Source organism: Trichosurus vulpecula, chromosome 1, assembly GCF_011100635.1.
Source record: "Trichosurus vulpecula isolate mTriVul1 chromosome 1, mTriVul1.pri, whole genome shotgun sequence".
NCBI lineage: Eukaryota > Metazoa > Chordata > Mammalia > Diprotodontia > Phalangeridae > Trichosurus > Trichosurus vulpecula.
This window is the reverse complement of record NC_050573.1, coordinates 492,482,293-492,505,988: the sequence shown is the minus strand read 5'-3', so window position 1 is coordinate 492,505,988 and position 23,696 is coordinate 492,482,293. Positions and strand designations below refer to the sequence as shown.

At 34.0% G+C, this 23,696-nt stretch overlaps 1 protein-coding gene across 4 annotated transcripts in view; it reads right to left on the bottom strand.

The window, feature by feature from the left end:
• The window catches only part of MLLT3 (MLLT3 super elongation complex subunit), a 297,894-nt gene that overhangs the window by 107,987 nt on the left and 166,211 nt on the right, over positions 1 to 23,696 (bottom strand). For all 4 annotated transcript variants that reach the window (XM_036738103.1, XM_036738120.1, XM_036738112.1 and 1 more), the window contains one exon: positions 14,211 to 14,354. In XM_036738103.1, the coding sequence (XP_036593998.1) occupies positions 14,211 to 14,354 (144 nt within the window). The remainder of the gene's footprint in view (positions 1 to 14,210; positions 14,355 to 23,696) is intronic.

The following is a 23,696-nucleotide window of genomic DNA, read 5'->3' as shown; positions in this document are numbered from 1 at the left end:
CGACTAGAAACCAAAGGAGCCTTTATCATTGCCATCTTTGAAATCAGTCACTTGCCTCTTTTCACCTTCCATTTATTTTTCCTTAGCCTTTCTTCTCTTGAGAGGTTTGGTTCTGGAATGGAGGAAGCTAAGAAATACATGGTGGCTTCATTTTTCTCTCTTTAAAAAATGAGAGAACATTTTAATCAGAGAGCTTGCTTGAGCCAATTTTAAATACACATAACAGGAAGGAATAACATCATCTAGCTTTTAGTAGATGTTAATCCATAATGGCCATTTTATTTTTTTTTTTTTAGTTCAATGGTATTGACAATATTGTGTTACTTTCTCCCTATATTAATAAATGCTTCAGGAAAGAAACTTTAAATTGAAATTTAAAATCTGGAAACCAAATGACCAAATAGCGGGGAAATAGACACATCATAAATGACAAAAGGACGAGTATGGTAAATATGGAAAGGTTTATCTATGCAAAATAATGCAAAGCTAAAATAATAAATAAATGAATGAATCATAGGCACAGGACCTAAAAAGAACTTCAGAAGGCTAATACCCTTGTTTTTCAAATGAGATAACAGAGGCCCAGAGAAACTGAGTTACTTAAAGACAAACAGCTCCCCCTTAAAAGGAGGAAGCAGAACTCAGATCCAGGCCTCTAACTTAAATTTGAACACTATTTTGATAACACTATAAATGATACATAAATACTGATTAATTAATAGGGAGAAAGTTAAATTGATGTAATCATAATGTTGAGGTGAGTGTAAAGGTATTTTTAATAAAGTTTTTAACTTACAATCTTAATAAAAGCATTAGATACTACACCTAATATACTCTCTCCATATACATGAGGTGTGTATATCCCCATATATACATATAGAGCATTTAGAAAAGAATACATTCCTATAAGTTTTAAGATATTCAGTTACAGGAAGAAAAAAGCAAAGGTAAAAAGCAAATAAAAGATTATTAAATTACCATGAAATATTATTTTAAAAAATGAACAATACTTTTCTGAAAACAGTGACATAACTAAATAAAACAAGGCATTCAGGCTTGTCTATAATATGCATAAATGAATTACCTTTTTCCAGGGCAAAGGCAGATAAAGGCAGCATCCTTGGTTTTTGGGAACAGTAGATCCCAAGGTCAATATAGATCAGAAAATAATCAAAAGGCCAGTTCACCGCCAAATGAACTCTCCAGTTCCAAGTGAGCCTCTCCAGTAACACACACTGAAGTAATTTCTAAGGTATGATTTGTTTCAGTCATCTGTTAATAAGCAGCCAGCTGTCTATTTGGGCACCAAAGAGATATGTCTGCCACTAAAGTACTTAAACTGTATTTTCAAATCTGTTTCAGAAGACCAAGTCTAGGCAAAGCTGTTACTAAGAAAAGTAATTTGTTACACTGGATAACAGCAGCTTAGCCCCCTATTGAACAAAAGCCTAAAAACAAATCATTTTAGTCCAAAGGCTTTTAGAATTTTTTGTAATTTTTACAAATGCCCGTGTGTGGGAGAAGTGCCTATGGTTTAAGACGAAAGAAAAACCTTAAGTTTTCAGATTTGTAATTAAGGACTAAAAATGTCAAGTCCAAATACTTAAAATTAGCAACACACTGGAACCTTACTATAAATCCGTCTCCTGGAACCTACTATGGGATAATTTCATTGATGAAATCATCCTTTAATGAGGTTTTCCAGTATTTTTTAAAGCGTAAAAAATTGGGTCCCCTTTTTGGGTCCAATCAGAACCTGACTCATACCAAGTGCTGCTTCCTAATAGTGTTTCGTGGAGGTTCCACTGTATTATAAAAGCAAAGCATATAAATGTTATTTCCCACTCCAGGAAACAAGACTGCATTATACTGCAGGCTTAAAACAAACAGAAAATATTTTTACTATTTCTTCCCTGGCAAGCCTTACAGAATGGTTCTCTGATGTCCTAAGGAAACAGGTTGCATCTGAGCAGAATTGGATTTTTGCCCCTGGAAAGGCTAGTTTTAACTACTGCTACAGTTAACTTTAATTTTTAATCCACAAAACAAATTGCTTGTCAAGCAGTTCAGGAGTAGATGAAATACCACTTTAAATCTATGCACTGTTGGTAAAAGGATAGCCATAAAAATCCCAGACAACGGAACCACTCGATACTAGACAAAAAGGAGATAGTTACGAAGGAGTTAATGACAATTATTTTCTCAGTAGGAAAGCAAATATGGACATACCTTATTCTGAATGTTATTGACATAATAATCACATAAGTGAATAAAACCTTAAAAAAAATCTTTATTCATATTAAGTTGAGAAACTTATGACCAGGGATAGGAGAGTGAATTTTAATCTTTTCAAAGAGATAAATTTTATTACCTAACGTTCCAGACAAAATTCTGAGAAAGACAGCATTTATCTTGAGCAAGCATAGGGGCAAGGGTAGGGGGATTGTCTTATCCACTTCTGTACTCTTCGTGAAGTCTAGCTCAGTGGTACAAGCACAGAGTCAGAAAAACCTCAGTTCAAGTAAAACTGTGTGATCTTGGTTGGGCAAGTTACTTAATCTCTTTGCCTCAGTTTCCTCATGCGTAAATGGGGATAATAAAAGCATCTTCCTCCCAGGTTTGTTGTGAGGATAAAATTAAAATGAGTGAAATACTCAAACCTTGTGGCACTATATAAATGCTAGCTGTTGTTATTATTACTAGCATGTGCTTAATATTTAAATTTAAGAATTTTAAATATTTCCTATGACTAAATGTTATAACCTCTACCAATCAAATACTACATCTCTATTTCTTTTTTTTTTTTGGTCATTTGTAGAGTGATTTATTCATTTATTTATTTTTTGTTTTCAACATTCACTTCTATAAGATTTTGAGTTTTCTCCCCCTCCTTCCCCTCTCACCTCCCCAAGACAGCATGCATATATATGTATTTCTTAACCCCACAGGGCTTGAGATAAATATCTCTTATCTATCCAGACTCCACTCAATATAAGAACATAATTTTTAGAGAAATAAAAAAATTGGAATGCAAAACCTCATTCAGTAAAAAGCTCTGTGTTACCATAAGTATTCAGAGTGTCCCTCTATTTTAGAAGAGATTCAGGTGGTAATCAAAAGAAAAGACTGGTCAATCACTTGTCACATGTTATGGTGGAGATGCCTTTATGTGCAGGTTGGGCCAGAAAGCTGCTAAGCCTTCCAACTCCTGAAATTCTATGAATAGGGCTGAGAATTAGCCAGTAAAAGACCATTCCCTTTCATATTTAAAATCTTAGGATTCATTCATTTCCAATATGTTCAAATGTATCTTATGGAAAAACCACAATGGGGTGTATGGACTCAACTTCCTCATCACATTTAGCTGTATGATATTAAATAGGCAATATGATTTGGGATTTGTTTTTTTTTTTTTAAACAAAAAATGTCTCTATTCTCCATTCAATGTTTTGGATAAGTGGATTTATAAATCTGAGGGGAACATACTACATAGATTAACAGAAGCTATTTAGGGAGGAAAGGAACCCAGATTGCAACTAATTGTTAAGAAATGTTTCCTTAGAACAAACCAAAATTTATCTCCTTCAACCTTTAGCCATTTCACTTTATTCTGCTCCTTAGACCCACAAAAAATAAATCTAAATTCTCCTACCATGTCAATCCTAATACTTAAATACTTAAAAACAGTCTTCCCTCCTTCTTTACCCCTTCATCACAGTCTTTTCTTCTAAAATCTTTTTCTTAATACCCTCAATGCCTCCAAATGATATTTTATTAGATATTCTCAAGTTCATTTACCTACCTGATACAATTCTGGATATGTTAAAGGTCTTCCAAAAACAAACATTGAGACCCAGTCCTGAATACATGATTCTAGTTGTGGTTTAATGAAAGAAAAGTCAATGAGCCTATCATTTTCCATGTTCTGAAAATGTTTTGGCTTGTGTTTTTTTTTAATTTCCCAAAATGCAAATTAGGGTGTAAATCCAAGAAAGAATATAGAGGATATAAAGGGCACCATCTATCATCTTTTTATTGACACTTTCATTTGAGACATCTGCAAAAATTCAGGAGATTTGAAAAAGAAAAAATTTCTAACTATTCAAAAGAGTAACTTTCTCAATATCTCTGAGACTTATTCAACAGGATACAAAAAACAATAAAATAGGATAATTTTTCCTTTGTTGTTTTAGTATTCCTTATCTTTCATGTATATGTTTTGGGATGTGATGCTGAATCAAAGTCAATAAAATTAATAATGATAATAGTTTTCATTTCAAGGAAATCTGCCCAGTAGAATTTCAGTTCACTTTCCTCAGTTTCCTAAGAGGACACATGTCTTCCTTTGACTAGCTACAATTCACTAAAACTGATGATCTGAGACAAGTCAAAAATTCTTTTAAAAAAATAAAAAATAAAAAAGTTACAATGACATACATCTCCAATAAGGATAAAGCTACTATAAATGCCCTGAGAATACACTCAATATTTGTGTTTTCTCTAAATATGCCAAAGTCCAGTAAGCCACAGCTTAAGTTTTTCTTTTTTTAATGTACTGATAGATACTTAATATAAAGGAACTGCATGACAAAAGACACTGCTTTTCTTTTCAATCTCAGCAGATAAACAGCACAGTGGTTGGAGTCGGCAGATCTGACCTCAGACACTTACTTGCTGTGTAACCCTGGCAAAGTCACGTAACTTCTGTCTGCCTCAGTTTTCTCATCTATAAAGTGGGGATAATAATAACATCTACCTCCCAGAGTTATTCTGAGGATCAAATGAGATTATCATTGTAAAGTGCTTAGCACAGTGGCTGGCATATAATAAGAGCTAGATAAAAAACTATATAACTGTTCTGATGTCCAGTCGTTTCACTCGTATCCAACCCTTTCTGGTCCCATTTGGAGTTTTCTTGGCAAAGACGCTGAAGTGGTTTGCCATTTCCCTCTTTAGCTCACTTTACAGATGAGGAGCTAAAGCAAACAGGGTTAAGTGAATTGCCCAGGGAAACGTTGCAAGTGTCAGAGGTCAGATTTGAACTCAGGAATATGAGTCTTCCTAACTACAGGCCCGTCATTCCATCCATTGCACCACCTAGCTGCCCCACATCAATGTTGGCTATTATTATTATTAAAAATGTACTTTTTTAAAGCGACCATTTAGAAATAGAGAGAGAAGGAAAGATATGGAAAAGGAATGCAGTAATGATACATTAATAAAAGAGAATCCAAGCTACTGATTTCAGAGATTAGAAAGAAAAATCTGTATGATCTTCCCATATACCTAAAGCTATTTTTGATAGAGATATATATTCTCAAACTGAAGTAGCGTCTGACTTTGGAATCATATTCTTGTTAATTTGTAAGAAGATTAGGTTTTCAAAAAGGTAGCCAAACCCAAAACAGTGTCCCCAATCTTTTGAGAAGCCAAAAGTAGCTTCTAATGAGACCCACATATTCCTGCAAAGATGGAAATTTAATTTTACAAACTTGTAAAGTGAACATCTTCCTAACTCTGTACCTTTGCCTGGTCTGCCCCGCTCCCAATGGAATATACTCACTGTTCAACTTGAGTATTTAGAATCCCTAACTTCCTTTATGGCTGAGCTCCTGTACCCTCTCCTATGGGAAACCTTTCCCAAAATCCTTGTTACAACAACTTCCCTCCTCCAGAAATTTTCATGCATATAAATATGTTCATGTGCTACATGCTCTCCAACTAAAATGCAATGGCCTCGAGGGACTGAGATTCTTTTTGTATGTTCCTTTTATATCCAACAGCATGTAGCACAGTGCATTACACACAGTAGGTGTTAACAAACACTTGTTGAACTACATTCAATTGGAAGCTAAATGAACTCAACACATCTCTATAGTGACTTAGAGTCATAAGGGTGGAGACAGAAGTGACCATGAAGGCCGTCAATTCCCACCCCTCACCCAATACTTTTTTCCTTTCATTCTGAATCAAAGCCAGGTTTCAAAACCAGGCCTCCAGATTCTAAGTACAATGGGCTCTTTTCATTACAACACATCCTATGTGAAGAACTAAAACATGAGCTACACACTGCTTGATAGATGCATGACACAAATTTCAAATCTCTGTATCTACATAAAACTTAAATATTCATGACCTTACTCCTGTGACATGAAAGTAAAAATGGACACAGAGCTACAAACCAATCCCCCTTGCCTCTGACTTGGCCCAGACCTAAAGAAATCACCAGCAGGAAAAGCAGGAATGTTAAATGGAAATCAGAATGACTCATAGGCCAGTAATTATGGTGACTAATACAGCAACACTTCAAGAATCCAGGACTTCATAGGTGTGGGGATTCCCTCCAAGAATGTAGCTCATAGACCCTTTCCCAGAGCAGTTGAGACTAAGTAATTCATCTGTCTGAAGCCAATGAGAAGATGACTTCATCTAAATTTAGCAAGGCTAATCAACAGGCAGCATAAGTAGCCATTACTTGGCTGATACCTTGATAGGACACCTTCTGGATCTTATTTTTTACTAGAATAATCTTTATGAAACCAGGCATACTTCCATGTTCAGACTCTGTCCTGAGACCTCACCTCTTCTCTCTTCACAGTCTCTGCCTCAGTGACCTCATCAGCTCCCCCAGGTTTAATTATTATTTCTACATAAATGACCTATATATCCAACCTCATTTTCTCCCCTGAGCTCTAGCATTGAATTACGAGCAGCCTATTTGACATTTTCAACTGGATACCCAGTGGGCACCTTGGGCTCACCATATCTTAAAACAGAACTCATTATGATTCCCCTCAAATCCTATACTTCAGTGAACATCTCTATTTTGATAGAGGTGATATAATATAAAACAATGATGTCTGTGTATGTATAAATATATAATAAATATAATAAATGATGGAGAAAGCTCACCATTAATCCAACCATCAAGATTCAGAACCAGTGTTATTCTTTTTAAAATTATTTTATTTTTTCCAATTGCATGTAAAAAATTTAACATTCATTTTTAAAAATTTTAATTTCAAATTCTCTTCCTCCTTACAGCCCCTTTCCCACCCACTGAAAAGGCAAGGAATGATACCCATTATGCATGAAGTCATTGAAAACAAATATCCATATTAGCCACATTGCCAAAAAAAAGCAAGAAAAATAAAGATATTTTTAAAAGTGAAAAAATGATCCAGTATTTAATAACTCCTCATTTTCCCTTATCCCACATACCAATCAGATGCCAATTACTGCCATTTCTCCTATACAGCACCTCTCAAATCTGGCTACTTCTCTCTACTCATACATTCAACACACTAGTTCATTTCTGGCCTATTAAGTAATGATCCTGACTAAAGTCTGATCCCACTCTAAACTATCCTCCATATAGGTGGGAAAGCAATTTTTCTTAAATACAGATCTGATAATGTCATCCCTCTTTTCAAATTCCAAGGACTCCCTATTATATCTAAAAGATAAAATTTCTGGTTTAGCCTTTAAAGCCAAAACAACTTGGATCCAACTTATTTTCCATTTTCATTATACATTTCTCTCTATCCCACAATCTAATCTGGTATGGCTAAATTGGCCTTCTCTCTATTCCAAAGGATGCCTTCCTTCATCCATGTCTACCATTGCTCAGTCATGCAAAGGGCTCCTCATTCCTCACCTCCACAAAGTTTTTCATTTCCTCAAGACAGTTCAAGAACTAACTTCTATGCAAATCACATCCTAAAATTATCAAAGCTAGTGCCTTCTCTCACTATCTGTATCTATTTTGTATATCATCATTCTGGATATACTAATATGCATGTTATCTCTACCAATTGAATATGGGCTCCTTGAAAGGACTAATTATTTCATTTTTTGTCTTTATCCTAGAACATAGCATGGTTCCTGGTATATGACAGATGCCTAATAAATGCTTTTTCATTAAGTGGTAAGGCATCACATAAAGCAGACCATAGGCTGCATTATGATACTGGTAAATATTAAAGATATGCTGAAAAAAATTGGGAAAATCTTCACAGGGTAAAAGTAGTGCTTTTAAAACAAAATATGTTTGTAAGACTGCTACCAATATAAGATATCTCAAAAAGAAAGTGCAGTTTTAAGATTGAGTAACTTCATTTACCTCCTCCCAATCTGAAAGATTGGAAATTTTTAGGTATTGACACTTCTGATTAAAATTCAACATAACCACCATGTTCTGTTACTTATGTATCACCTGAGTCAATTTTTGAACTTTGTAAAAAGAATTTCATCAGCTTTTCTTCAGTGGCTGAAAGGATTATTTGGAATCCTAGTCTTAAGTACATCCAGAATTGAGTATTTGATGTAACAATTCTGATGTGACTGTATACGAAAAAGTCTAAATGAGATAAGTGGTTGAGATGTCTGAGCCAATTTACCTCCTCTACTGATCAACCAGTCATCCTGAAACTGCTGAACAAGAAATGAATAATGAGAATGCCCATTTCTTAAAAATTAAAATTAAAAATGTATTATTCAAACTTCAGAAAACTAAATAAGTACACAAGAAAGGCAAATCATTAAACTTTTAAATGATTTTATGTAAGTTTGTAGCATCTATTTTTCTGAGGTTACTAAAGCTTAAAACTGTGCTAAAACTTTTGGGACACCCTATATAAGATAAGCTATTATTTGCAACTGGCTGAATTTGTGATAAAACTTAAAAAGGAGCTGGATTCAACAAAACAATCTTTGAAGTAGAAATTTTGTGATGCACCAAGTGGATTTTTTTTTATTTTTTACTTTATTATTTTTAGTGGTGTCATCAAAAATATAAACAAAAAATACAAGCAATCTTCAAAAGAGCACTTGGACACAGAAAAGGAAAGCTATGCATCAACGGGAAGAATTCCTGAGATAAAAGATAAACAAAGACAAAAGATGTCTACAAGAAGAGAAAACATCAGGACACAGTGTTGAATTATCAATGACCTCAAGTTTATCTTTGGGTGTATAATCAACCCATTAGGCACACCGATACTAAGAGGATGTTTAAAAAAAAAAGTGTTTCTGGTGTATTTATTTTTGAAGGCCAAACCTTATCAAGTACTCTATGTACTTAAATGAATTACACATACTCAATCAAATTACTTACCCAAATGTATGACTATGATAAGACAATAAAACACAAAAAAGGACCTGGTAGTCTGGTGTTTAATTCAACTATTAAATTTAAGTCATCAGTTAATTATTAAACACCTACTACGTGTAGACAGTAAAACTAAGACCGGCAATTCAAACGCAGAAATGAAATTATCTCTGCCTTTAAAAAGATTGCAATCTATTGGAAGAATTGAACATGTATACATAGACATGCAATGATTAGACTAGAGTAACAACACTGAAAACTGGAAGGATCTGGAAAAATTTTGCATTTGAGGTATCACTGTAACTAAGTTGTGAAGGAAGACAAGGATTCTGAGAGGTTTAGGTGAGGAAGACCAAGAGATACAATGTCAATTTTAATGGAAAACTTACAAGCCAGTTTAGATGGCGTGTAAGATTCATGAATACGAGAGTCAGAAAGGGAAAGTGAGAGTCCAGTTGTGGAAAAACTTTAAATGACAGTCTAAGTTGGCATTTTATTGTAGAGGCAATAGAGTTCCTGAACACTTTTGAAAATTGAGGTGACATGGTCAGGGAATGAAGAGAGAATCTCAACTATGATTTTGGCTCTATTTTCTCAGCTAAGAAAAATGATTTTTGAAATGCAAGGTACAGAAGAAAGGAAGAATTCTAGGAAGTCTAGGAAGTGATAACCACGATTAAGTGGGGACACAATAAAGATGCACCAATTAGGCTACAGTGAGTTCAAGTCACGCAATACACATAAACCACGTCCATAGGAACTAAGAAACATGATTGCTGAGCCGTTGTCAGCAGTATTGGAAACACTATGAAGAATGAGAGATGCATTGTAAAACTGGATAAAGGCAAATATTCCAATTTTCAAAGAGAAAAAAAATGGGGGCAGGGAGGAGTGTGCAACCCATCAGCCAGGGAGGTATACTTCATGTACTGGTAAATTTCTAGCATGTATAGTTAAAAAGATAGCTAATAAACATCTAGGAAAGGAAGAAATAATCACAAGAACCAGAGGTTGCACAAGAGGAAATTAATTTCCTTTTTCCACCTACACTTGGGCAAATTATTTGACAGATTTTCTTATACTTTTTTTTTTTTTTACAAGATAGCAAGAGTGTGGTATATTGACAGCTGGATTCAAAACTGGATGGACGGCCACTCTGAAAGAAAAGTCATTAATGGTTGGCTCTAAACTTGGATATAAATTGTAATTAAAATATTACACAGTTACACACATGCACACAGACACACACATCCAGGTAATATGTACTATTTGACATTTTTCTATTTAACACTTTTCTCAATGAATTTTAAAAAGACATAGATTACACGCTTATTAAATTCACAGATGTCACAAGGTTGAGTGCGACAATCAAGACTGGATGACAGGATCCAGAAACATCTGGGTAGGCTAAAACAAGTTCAAGATAGCAAAGGTATCACAATATCTCAGTTCATACGAAAAAAGATGCAGAGGATTTAATAGTCTGCGAGGTCAATGAGTTAACATTATGATAGGACAAAAAAAAAAAAAGAATACAATCACCTTAGGTTGCATTAAGAGGTGAGTAACCAAGATCTGAAAGGTCATATAGATTACATTTGTCCCATTATGGGCATTTTTTAATTATATTGATTGATAAGCAAGAGAGTGGCCCAAGGAAAATAAGTAAGACACTAAAGGACTCAGGATCATGCTATATGATATACATACATGAATCTGATTGATGGATGTCTTAGTTACTTTTAATATAAGTAGAATGGGTCTTCAAAAAAATTCCATAGTTAAATCAACCTTTGGAATACAACCCATTTTTATTTTTGGTGCATTCTTTACCTAGAAATAATGCTGTAAATGGTTGTTAGGTTCCAAAACTCTGAAAGTGAGTAAAAACATAAAGCAGATAAAATATTATATGCAGACAATTAAAAATATTTTTAAAACCTGAAACTATGTCACAAATATACAATAACTCAGTTAGATTATAAATTAAATAAATCAAAATAAATAAATAAATACAATTACTGTAAGGCAGCATGCGTAGCATTGTTTCTATGGGAGATGGAATTGTGTGATGTACAACAAGAAAGGAAAGCAAAGTCATGAAGAACATCATATTCACCCTCCTTCTACCATCTCCCCCACCACTCACTCCTCGAGAGATGGTGGGCATACTAAGGAGGGATGGGAGGCAGAAGTGTGGAGGAATAGGTTCGACTGAACATGAGAGGATTGAAAGGCAACAAATGTTCCAATTACTATTCATTAATTCATACCACTTGCCCCTAAATATTTAAATCCAACCACCAACTCTAAATCCATCCCTTTCTCAGCCAAGATAGGAATGCAGTTACACCAAGAATATATCTTCCATCATGTTTTCTCAGTAGCTATCACAGCTCCTGACAGTTTTTCCAGGCTGAAAAGATGGAAGGAATAAGATATAGAAAAGGTTTCAGGAAGCCAGGGTCAAGGAGGCTAAAGTATATGTGTTTCCATATGCAAAATGCCTTGCATTACAGATAAAGGAGAGGTTGGATTCAAATGACTACACACACACCCTGACTCTTCATACCTCAGGGAACATGGGAATCTCATTGGTCTTGGGGTCATACTTGAATCATAACCCATAAATGAGATACTAAGGACACTAGGAACACAGTTCCTAGCCCTTTCCACCAGCTTCTCACTGATGCTATCAAAAGCTTCTATTCACTCAGCTATAGTAAACTGTAATACAATAACTCAGGAGTAATCCTCACACTCCAGGACTTAAGCAGTGAGAATAAGTACACGAATGTGGCTAGTTGTTTGGGAGATACTTTGTTTACACACTCACAAAACAAATAAAAGAGGAATATGTAGATATGAATTTCAAAATACTATGAGTTAAATAACCTCATTGATCTTATGTTCTGAAAATGGAAAGGCCCCATGGTCAGGTAATAAAGACTTATATAAAGAAAAAATCTAAAATCTCAGCGCCCAAATTAAGGTTCTACAGGAAAAAAAAAAAAGAAAGAAAAAAATGCTCTAAGAAGAGTAACTCATAACAAAAGATAATCTCTTCATTACTAGCAACTACTAACTAAATAATATTGGCAAATATGTACCTACACAAGATATTAAAGAAATTCTAAAACTCTTCCAAAAATCTGTGTCAATCAGTGAAGTGTTAATTAGCATTCATTTGTCAGTGTTCCCATATATTACTAATATACTACATGTATACAGCAAAATATTTCCTTTTAATCCATAAAAGTAGCAAATTATCCATAAAAAATAATTGGCCAGAGAAGGAAAATGGCATTATGATACATTCAAACATATTAAAAAACCATTCTTCTTTTTCATATAAGGACAATGATTTATATTTATTCTCATGTACTTTAAGAAAAAAAAATTGTCAGCACCTCTCTCTTTATTTTCATGTCATCTTGTATTATAGCTACTTTATACATAAGGCAGCGATCTGTCCTTTCACTGGTTATAGAGATCCTAAAATTCTGCAGTATAGTATTTTAAGTGTCTATTTTATTTATAGAAACATTAAATTCATTTGACATTACCTATCAACAAAAGGCTACAAACTGAAACTACATTCATAGACCAAAACCCTTAACAATATAATTCAATAAAGGAGAAGAATTACAAAGCTATTAGCTAATAGTACCTGAAGGATTGTGGTTTTTTAAAAAAGGGCAGAACAGGTGAAATAACCCACCATTTTTAGCTATGAATGAAAAAAAGATTCTTTAGGTTTTAACAAACTGTCATGGGCCTAAGAGACTTAGGATTGAGGTGTGCATCCTGGGTTAGGTCATGTGTCTTCAGCTAAAATTATTCTTTACTGCCAACTCATGAAAAATGTGAGCTTTTAAGTAGGGGTCACAGAAGAAGGTAGAGCAGCTAGGTGCTTAGGTGGAGCACTGAATAAAGTGGCAGGCCTGGAGTCAAGAACACCTGAATTCAAATCTGAACAGAGACATTTACTAGCTGTGTGACCCTGGGCAAGTAACTTAACCCTGTTTGCCTCAGTTTCCTTACCTGTAACATGAGCTGCAGAAGAAAATGGCAAACCACTCCAGTATCTTTGACAAGAAAAACCCCAAACGTAGTCACAAAGAGGCCGACACATGTAAAAAAATGACTGAACGAGTACAATCACAGAGGAAGATGTATTTGAATTATTTTATTTGAATGCACTATGTGCAGCTAACAGAGTCAGAGTAGAAGGTACAGCTTGGCTTGGAACCCCCTGACATCTTGTATTTGAACTTAAACAGTGATGAGCCTAGGAGGATGTGTTCCACAGAATTAGTTCTACAGAAAAGTTTGCAAGACTAGAGTCTGAGCTGCCTACACAATAGTAGAAAGCAAATTTTAAATTAATAAATATAATTTGGCTTTGTAGTAAACATGGCTGGGACATACCTTTTGTGTATACACAAAGATTTCAGGATTATGTTTATATTACAGCCTTCTTTAATCTCACCCACCATCACCGAATTACAAAGAATGGGACTGCACATTAGAATAGAACTTCATGATTTACTAAATTGTTTATCTTAACCCTACCACAATCTCAAGGACAAATTTCATTTCCTAACAAGGCAGTACAAACAAATAAAGATATACATTCATCTCACTAAAGAAATTCAGCATGAAATAACTTTTTCCAACTAATACAATCAAGAAAACTTTGAAAAAGAACTTGGCCTTCAGACACTAATTCCTCTTGGTATTAACTTAAAACTTAAGTTTTCATCCTCACACAGAGATCTCATAATGCAATGCTTGACCTTAAATTCAGGAAGATTTTGTATGCATGGTTGGGAATTTGCCTTTGGTGCAATAAATACAAAGGGCTCTGACCTTAAGGAGAGACTGAGGTTCCATTAATGAATTATGTACATCAGGTACTTGGTTCAGAACTTTCTTTGCTTACCTTCTGTTTCAGAGACAATGAGAGTCCTGAGCTAAATTTTGCAGTTAACTATTAATTCTTTTCAGCATATGAGAAAATCTTATTGAATTTTAAAATGCACTGATAAATCAGTATATCTTTAATGGGATGGCTTTTAACATGAGTAGCAGCACTCACCCCTCCTGCCTTCAGCAGCTTTCTTCTGAAGTCCTCTGTGGGGTTGTTGAAAGTTAGCTTTTCACAACGGAGGTGATTTACAGGTGGATGGCCTTCAAGGTGCAGGAATAAGTCATAATCAAAGCGGACTTTCTTAGGTTCTTCCTGAGGGTTGAAAAATAGCCAGAAATAGAAAGTCTAATAGAGGAAATGGTTATCTACATGAGGAAAAGAGACTCAAATATCTAGCATTCAATCTGTCAAAGTATGTATTCCAAAAAAGAATGTTTCTATGAATTATTTTAACTGATATAAGCTATTTAATTAAAGGAATCAACAACATAGAAGAAATAGAAGTTCTCTATACATTAATGTTGCATTTTTCTCACCTAGCCTTAATCACTAAATGAGTACAAATGATTCCTATTAAAGACCTTAGATTAAAAAGGCCAAGGTCTTCCACTTCTACAGGGGCATCTCCCATTGTCCTAATCTATATCTTGACACTGGACCCAGAAGGCTCCAGAGGAGAAAGTGAGGCTGGTAAATTTGCACAGCCCTCCCTCACTTAAATCCAATTCACTTGCAATGTCATGACACCACCTCTCTGATGTCATGATCCTCTTTGAGCACAAAGAACAAAATACTACAAGTGTTGTATATGCTATTACAGAATTCAGCAGGACTCTTTCCTGAATATAAACAAAAGGAAAGAAAGGGGCAAGGACAAAATAACCTTGAGTAGGGGTTAGGGAATCCTAGTCTCAATTATCAAGAGACCCAAGTTCTATTCTCAGCTATATTTCTGTGTGTCTTTGGTGTAATTTAAAAAAAATTCCTTCCACTTCTATTATTTCATCATACAATACTTATGTCTAAAGAACACCATGAATGCAAAAGCAAAATGATATAATTTTATTATTTTTAAAATAATAAAAGGTATTAGTATTAAAATAATATTAAATATAATATTAAATATTTTAGGTAGATCTTTGTAAACACATATTTAGAAGCAGACCAAAAATCCAATGAGGTACACTTAAATTTTCACAGAAACAAAATCTTAATATTCACTCTCATTACTTTTATGGTAAAGAAAAGCACTCTGCTGGCCATTAAATAGAAATGAGTACTAACTAGGTCTTCTCATGTCACTACCAAGAGATTAACAAAAGCATTTAGGAAGTTCTTTCAATGGATAAAAATGACTCTAGCTACATATTAAAGGAAGCAACAGTTAAAATGATTAAATAAACCCCCAAAAAAGATCAGTACCCTGGACAAGGGTAGCACCCTGGACAAGGGCAACTGGGAGTCTGAATCCCTAGCCTACATCAGTACTGACAAGACACAATATTTTGATCTCCTGGGCTTGTAGTGCTATCAATATATGATTATAGAAACAGTAGGTGATCTAAAGAATAATAGTGGCCCATCTTGCTGATAGTTATAGACTGTGATAATGGACTTCTTTGGCAATTTCAAACACTCTCACAACGTGAATCAGACCAAAATGAAACTTTGTTATTCGGTAGAATATAGCTATGTTCATAGAAACTTTGAGACATTTCCTTAATGTAGATGTCACTCTGTGTGTGTGTGCGTGTGTGATGCAATATCATGGGAAGGTTGCTAAGAAAGATCTGCATATGTATATAACCACTTGTCCCCTAGATAAAATATCTAGGAGGCGTGTAGCTATTCTTCCAGCATCTTCATTAGATAAAAAGAGTTTTCAACTTATCAGGTTAGTTCATGATGATAAGTCTTTCTGGAGACAACCTAAAGTAAGGAAAATTTAGGAATTTCTGAGATTCCCAGAATTGAAAGTAAGCATCACACAGGATTCAGAGATGAAAGAAAGCTGGGAGATGATCTAGTCTAACACTTAAATTTCAAAAATCATTTGTAAATTAACTTTAGTACAAAATTTTTTATGTCTCAAGGACTATAAATTGCTAGTCACATAATATTTCAGCAAAAAAAAATTTCATCTAATGAGCTAACACATGAACTTGTAGACCCAGTAAGAAAAGCCACTCATTCACTAATACTACTGTATAACTGAGCATGGGGAGTATATAACACAAGACTTTGACCAAGTAGTAATTGTTTTAAAAAACATTCTTGTGTCCTTTATATGCGTGGTTTTGGTCATGTTGTCTGCTAATTAATAAAAATATTGAGACTTCTCTTTTTTATAGATTAGGACCTATCTGTAGAGTAAATGTGTTTCTTGTTTCTAACGTTCCCTATAAAAAAAAATCAAGGTACAAGCAGTGACTAGGGTTATTTGTAGACAATAACACTCATAAACTATCACACAATGTGAAGGACTCACCCAACTAGAACATCATCTGTTATCAATTCTGAGGCACCAATATCATGTAAACAGAGGCCTTATACTTAAATGTTACATGATCCTTGAAAAAAAGAGCTCCCTTAAAAATGTCCCCCCAAGAAAATGTAAACATGAAACTAATAACATTTTAAAGTCAGAAAACTATGTTTAGGCAACACCTTCCCCTCACTATTTAGACAAAACTGAGTAGTTGGTATTGTTTTCAGTGTTCTTGTAGGATAGGTAGAGAGAGGGTAAGAAATTGTATATTTCAACCACATTAGTTAATAGGATTTTAAGCCTACAGATGAAATTTGGAGTCCTTCAAGGAGGTCCTGTAACCACAAAGGTCTTCAAAAGGGTAAATATGGAATTATACTGCAAGAAATGCTCACCCTCTCATCTCCCCCTAAAGCTTTCTCTGGCTTTATGATCAAGCTAGTGCCTTCCCTCATTGGTTACCTCCAATTTATCCTGTGTGTATGTATACATGTATGTATGTGTATATATACACACACACACATGAGAGCGCGCTAGTTTTTTTTCTACAATTATTTGGATATAGTCTCACCACTATATCCACTAGATTGTGAGCTCTTTGATGGCAGGGACTGTCTTTTGTCTTTCTCTGTATATCCAGTTCTTAGTATAGAGCCTGGCATATATTAAGTGCTTTAAAAATATATATTGACTGACTGTTGAACAGTCATTCAAGTCTCACCAAATAAAAGGCTAAAACTGAAGGATTTGAGAATTTGGGAATCCCACAAAATATTGTAGGATCTACTAAATCAAATGACAGAAAAGATAATTTTGATATAAAGCTATGCCAAATTTGTGTATCTATTTCACTGTAGCTGCTGCCTGTCTTAGTGTGTGTGTAGATATTAAATAAAAATTTTGTCTTAAGGTCTCACTATATGAGGGGGTTTGTTTCTAGAAAGAAAGGAAAAAAGATAGTCCCTAACTATCTAACAACAAAGAAAATATCTATGGGTGAATAATGTCAAAAGGAAATCCATTTTAAATTTGGAAAAAAACACTATAACTCTTGGAGTTTCATATACAATCTTAGAATAAAGTCAGGAAATCTGCAAGTGTATACTCCATATCAAATTGTGTGCCTACTCAAGGAGGAGAGAAGAGAGTGAGGGAAAGAGACAGAGAATATCGAATTCAAATTTTTTTAAAATATCAACATTTGTTTACTTATAATTGAGAAAAATGTAATAAAAATTAAGTGTAAAACATAAAAAAGGATAAGGTCAGTAAACAATACCACCTGGGTTAAGATTACAGGAATACTTTAAAGACAAAGCTATCATATAATTAAATATAAAGAACCAAAAAGTGAAATGATTCCAAATAATAGAACCTCAAAGAAATTCTACAGAAGGATTATAAACTAAAATGAGTTGTTTCTAATTAGAAATAAAATTATTCTTCATATGTACATATTTCAAGTCTAATACAGAAGAGATAACTGATTAAATTTCCTTTCTATCTTTGAGACACTAAACTCAGTCCTGCACTAAAACTGTATTTCAAGGCATGATAATAAAATGAAGATGACCCTGAGTTCTCAAAGCTAAGGCAGTGGAGAATAAGGTCTGGCATATCCTACCAAGCTGGAAAGATTTGGGAGTCTGTTGCCATAATGTCTGCTGAATGAAGATTAGCTTAGTTAAATGCTGAGAGTAGTATCACAAGACTATTGAATGCAATGATTTTGGCCACAGTCTCAAAAAAACCCACTATATTCAAAGTATTCTGAATAATGTTAGCAAAGTAGGTATTCACACTAAAGAAATAATAAATAATAGAATTTTTGTTGTACTGAGATAAGAAAAATCTTTAGAAAATGACCAAGAGTTTATGAATACTGGTATCCCTTGCCTAATAAAGTTAACAGGTGACCTGATGAATAGAGTGCTGGGCACAGAGTCAGGAAGATATCAGGTTAAATCCAACCTCTGTCACTTACTTAACACTGTGAACCTGGGCAAATCACTTAACATCTGTTTACCTCAGTTTCCTCAACTGTAAAATGGGGATGATAATAGCACCTATCTCACAGAGTTATTGGGAAGATAAAAGGAGATAACATTTGTAAAAACCTCTTAGCACAGTGCCTGGCACATAGTGGACCCTATATAAATGCTTATTCCCTTCCCCCTTTCCTTTGTCCTATGTAGCAGAGGGAATCATGTGGCACAGTGGATAGAGGGCTAGACTTGGAGTAAGGCAAAGCAGAATACAAACCTAGCCATGGACACTAGTTTTATGACTGTGCACAATCCTAACCTTTGTCTCAGTTTTCCTCATCTATACTTTCCAGTGTTGTTGTTAGGATTCACTAAACTATTTCCAAAGGACTTCACAAATTTCAAAATGCTACGCAAAATTTATGTCATTATTATTATCATTGTCATCATCTTCTCAATCTTTAAACTTTTACTTGGGGTACATAGTGGCTTTTTTATTTTGAAATAATGCAGAAGAGAAAACTCCATGACTGATTTTATTTTCTTTTGAATTGAACTAGAAAATAATTATTTTTACAAAAATGCTTTTAAACATTACTTTGTTCATCCCAGACTACTAGACAGATGAATGCCATGTATATAGCAGTATCGCTCATTCCCTTCAAAGGTCTGAAGGAAGGAAAATGACTAAAAAAAACACAACTGAGAATGCCCTGAAAAATAATTTTTAAAATTAAAACCAAATTCGTTCTTCTACACCTATCTTGTAGAGGGCTATACATTCTGGAACAATAATTAAGCCAATTGTTCAGATGAAATCATGACTCTCTCCAGTGATGATCAGCAACCTTGTGGTAAGAATGAAAAAGGCTATCAGTTTTGCCCATGGACAATGTAATCTTATTATCAACTTCATACAAACTTTAGGAAAGAAATGTATCGGTAATGGATATTACTAGACTCGATAGTATGAAAATCACTTATGCTACCAAATTCTTCGCATACTTTTGTTTTTAAGGTCAATGAGTAGAACAGATTAAGTGTACAAACTACAGAGGCGGATTCTAGGAGGTTGGTAGAGTAAGTCAGAAAATTCCAGGCTCTCCAAATTTCCTCCACAAAAAGACAGAACATCACCTCAAAGGTAACAAAGAGCAGCAAAAATAAAGGAGTGCATCCTCCTAAGACAACTTGAAAGGACCTCAGGAAAAACAGAACCTCCAGAGGCTGAGGTTTGGCCTGAGTAAGGTGCAAACACTTCTAAATTAATAAGCAACTAGTCCTGGGATAAGAACCTAGGCTTCAGGAACCTTCCCCTCAGGAACTTTTATGTAGGAACAGCATGGGGACTAGACTGCTGAATAAAGGAAGACACTCCTTTGCTCCTGAAGTGAGGCCTAGTGGTGCTGACCAGGGGTGATCCTAGGCTAAGTGGAGAGCACATTCCCAGTGAGTGTCCTACACCTCAGGGAGAAAGACAATGTGACTGAGGGCCCTAGACATGACTTAGGGGAGACGAGGAGTGCCCAAGGCCCCTGACAGAATTCAGAGAAAAAAAAAACAGCAAGAAGGACCTAAAGCCTGGGGCACCATTGCCCACAACTCAGTATTGAAACCTAATTACAATAATAAGCTACTAAAAATTAAAATTAAAATAAGTAAAGGAGAAAAAACCCAACCATAGATAGCTACTATGGTATAAAAAGATCTAGGTTCATATCAAGAGGAAGACAGTGAAGTTAAAAAAGGGCCATTCCTACCTTAGAGATCAATGTCAAACGGTGACAAGCCCAAAAAGAGTTCTCAGAAGACCTTTAAAAGGACTTTAAAAATCAAATAAAGAGAAATTAAGCAACAATTAGGGAAAAAAGTAAAAGCAATCCAAGAAAATCAAGAAAATTATAAAAAAAAAGTCAAACAATTAGAAGATATAAAAAAATCTTAAGGAAGAAAATAACTCCTTGAAAACTAGAATTGGACAAGGGGAAGCTAATGATGTTTATAAGACACCAAGAAATAATGAAACAAAATCAAAATAATGAAAAAATAGAAGAGACTATGAAACATCTCTTTAGAAAAACAACTGATCTAGAGAAAAGATTGAGAAGATACAATGTAAGAATTATTGGACTAACTGAAAGTAATGATCAAAAAAAGAATCTTGATACAATATTAACAAGAAATTATTAAGGAAAATCTATCAACTGAAAGAGGTATCAGTTTAAAAAAAAAAAAGTACTATCACAGCCAACTTTCAGAGCTCCCAGGTAAAGGAGAAACTATTATAAGCAGCAAGAAAAAAAAACATTTTAAATACAGTGGAGCTACAATTATGATTTCACAACACTAAGCAGCTTCTACACTAAAAGACCATACATCTTGGAACATTATATTTCAAAGAGAAAAAGAGCTGAGGCTGTGAACAAAAACAGCTTGCCAAGCAATCCTGAATGGGAAAAAATGGATATTTAATGAACTAAATGACTTTTGGGCATCTGGGACAAAAAGCCCAGTAATCAATGAAAAATATGATATAAGATGCAGAAGAGGGGCAGCTAGGTGGCACAGTGAGTAGATCACCAGCCCTGGAGTCAGGAGGACCTGAGTTCAAATCTGGCCTCAGACACTAGACACGTGTACTAGTTGTGTGACCTTGGGCAAGTCACTTAACCCCAACTGCCCTGCCCCCCCAAAAAAAACCCAAGATGCAAAAGAAATATAAGAAAAACATTAAAGACCAATTAAAAGGGACTCATCAAGACCAAACTTTATGTCTTATATGTGGAAATGTTATCAGTATTCTTAAGACTGTCATAATTACTTGGCTAGTTTGAAAGAAAGGTAGAGACTGACCTGAATATGATGGGGTGATTCTAAAAAAATAAAATCAGGTAGGAAAAGATAAAAATGAGTAATTACCTCATACAAATGAGGCATGAAAGGAAGAATTGATATGGAGGAAGCAGGTGTGGAAGAAGGGCTAGTAGTACTGGAATCTTACTCATCAGATCTGGGTTAAAGAAGGAACACATACATTTAGAGGGGTAAAAATAGTAATTATGACATTGTGAATGAGATTGAATTTACCCATAAAACCAAAATGGGTAGCAGAACGGAGTAAAAATGGGAATGTTGTTGATGAGACATTTAAAAATAAGAGATACATACAGAGTTAATATAAAAGGCTGGAGTTGAATTAATTATGCTTCAGCTGACACAAAAAAGCAGGGGTAGCAATCATGATCTCAGACAAAGTTAAAGCTAAAATAGATTTAATTAAAAGAGATAAACAGAATAACTATATTTGGGAGAAAAGAAAACAAAAGTAATGAAGCGATATCAACATAAAAGCTATGTGCAGCAAATATAATAGCACCTAAATTTTTAAAAGAAAAGATAACTGAATTACAGGTAGAAATGAGAGTCATGTTATAATAGTTGGGGACTTTAATTTTCTCCTCACAAAACTAGATAAATCTAACAAAAAAAATAAGAAATCAAGGAAGAGAATATAATTTTAGATAAGCTAGGTATGATAGATATCAGGAGAGAATTGAAAGGGAACAAGAAGGAATATACCTTTTTCTTAGTGGTTCAGGATGCCTTTAGAAAGACTTAAGGTGTATATATATATATATATGGCATTAAAATTTTATACTTAAAACCAGAAAAGCAGAATTAAAACCATCCTTTTCTAATCATAATGCAAAAAAAATTATATTTAATAAAGGACCATAGAAACATAGATTTGGAGACTGAACAACCCAATCTTAAAAAGAATGAGGGGGTTAAAGAACAAATCATAGAAATAATCAGTAACTTCATTAAACAGAAATGACAATAAAGATACAACATATCAAAACCTATGGGATACAGCAAAAAGAAGTAATCAGAGGGAAATGTATATTTCTAAATGCTTATATAAATAAAACAGAAAAAGAGCAGATCAATGAGTTGGGCATGCAATTAAAACAACTAGAAAAAGAACCCCAAATCCCCAATTAAACACTAAATTAGAAATCCTAAAAATTAAAGGTGGGAGAAAAGCACTAGGATGAGATGGATTTACAAGTGAATTCTATCAATCATTTAAACACCAGCTTATTCAATATCAAATACATTGTTTGGAATAATAGGTAAAGAAAGGATCCTACAAAAGTCCTTTTATGAAAAAAATATGATATTAACACCTAAAACAGGAAAAGTAAAAACAGAGAAAGAAAATCACAGAGCAATTTCATTAATGAATATGGATGCAAAAATCCTAAATAAAATACTAGCTCAAAGATTACAAAGATTATGCAACACGACCAAGTATGATTTATACCAGGGATGCAAGGATGGTTTAACATAAAGAAAACTATTAACACAATTGATTATATCAATAATAAAAGTAACAAAAATCATATGATATATCAACAGATGCAGAAAAAGCTTTTGATAAAGCACAATACTCACTTCTATTAAAAACACTTGAAAGTATAGGTATAAATGGATTTGTCCTTAAATTGATAAAAGGCATTACCTAAAACTATCAGCAAACATTATTTGTAATGGGGATAAGCTAGAAGCCTTTCCAATAGGATTAGGTATGAAATAAGGATGTCGATTGTCACCAATAATAATCGCTATTGTATTGGAAATCCTAGCAATAGCAGTAAGAGAAGAAAAAGAAATAGAAGAAAGCAGAATAGGAAATGAAGTAATCAAAACTACCCCTTTTTGCAGATAATATGATGATATACTTGGAAAATCCCAAAGACTCAACTAAAAAGTTCACTGAAACAATTAATTTTATAAAAGTAGCAAGACATAAAGTAAATGCACATAAATCATTAGCATTCCTAGATATCACAAACAAAATCATACAAGAAAAGATAGTAAGAAATACCCCATTTAAAATAACTCTACAGTACAAAATACCTGAGAGCATACCTGCTCTCAGGAACTATATGAACAAATTTTTTTTAAAGTCTTTTTATACACATAAAATCAGATTTAAATAATTGGAGAAATATTAACTGTTCATGGGTAAGTAGGGCAAATATAATAAAAAATGACACTTTTACCCAAACTAATTTATATATTCAATGGTATCCCAATTAAATTACCAAAAACTTATTTTACTGAGTTAGAAAAAAAATTCAGTTGAAAGAACAAAAGGCCAAGAATATCAAAGGA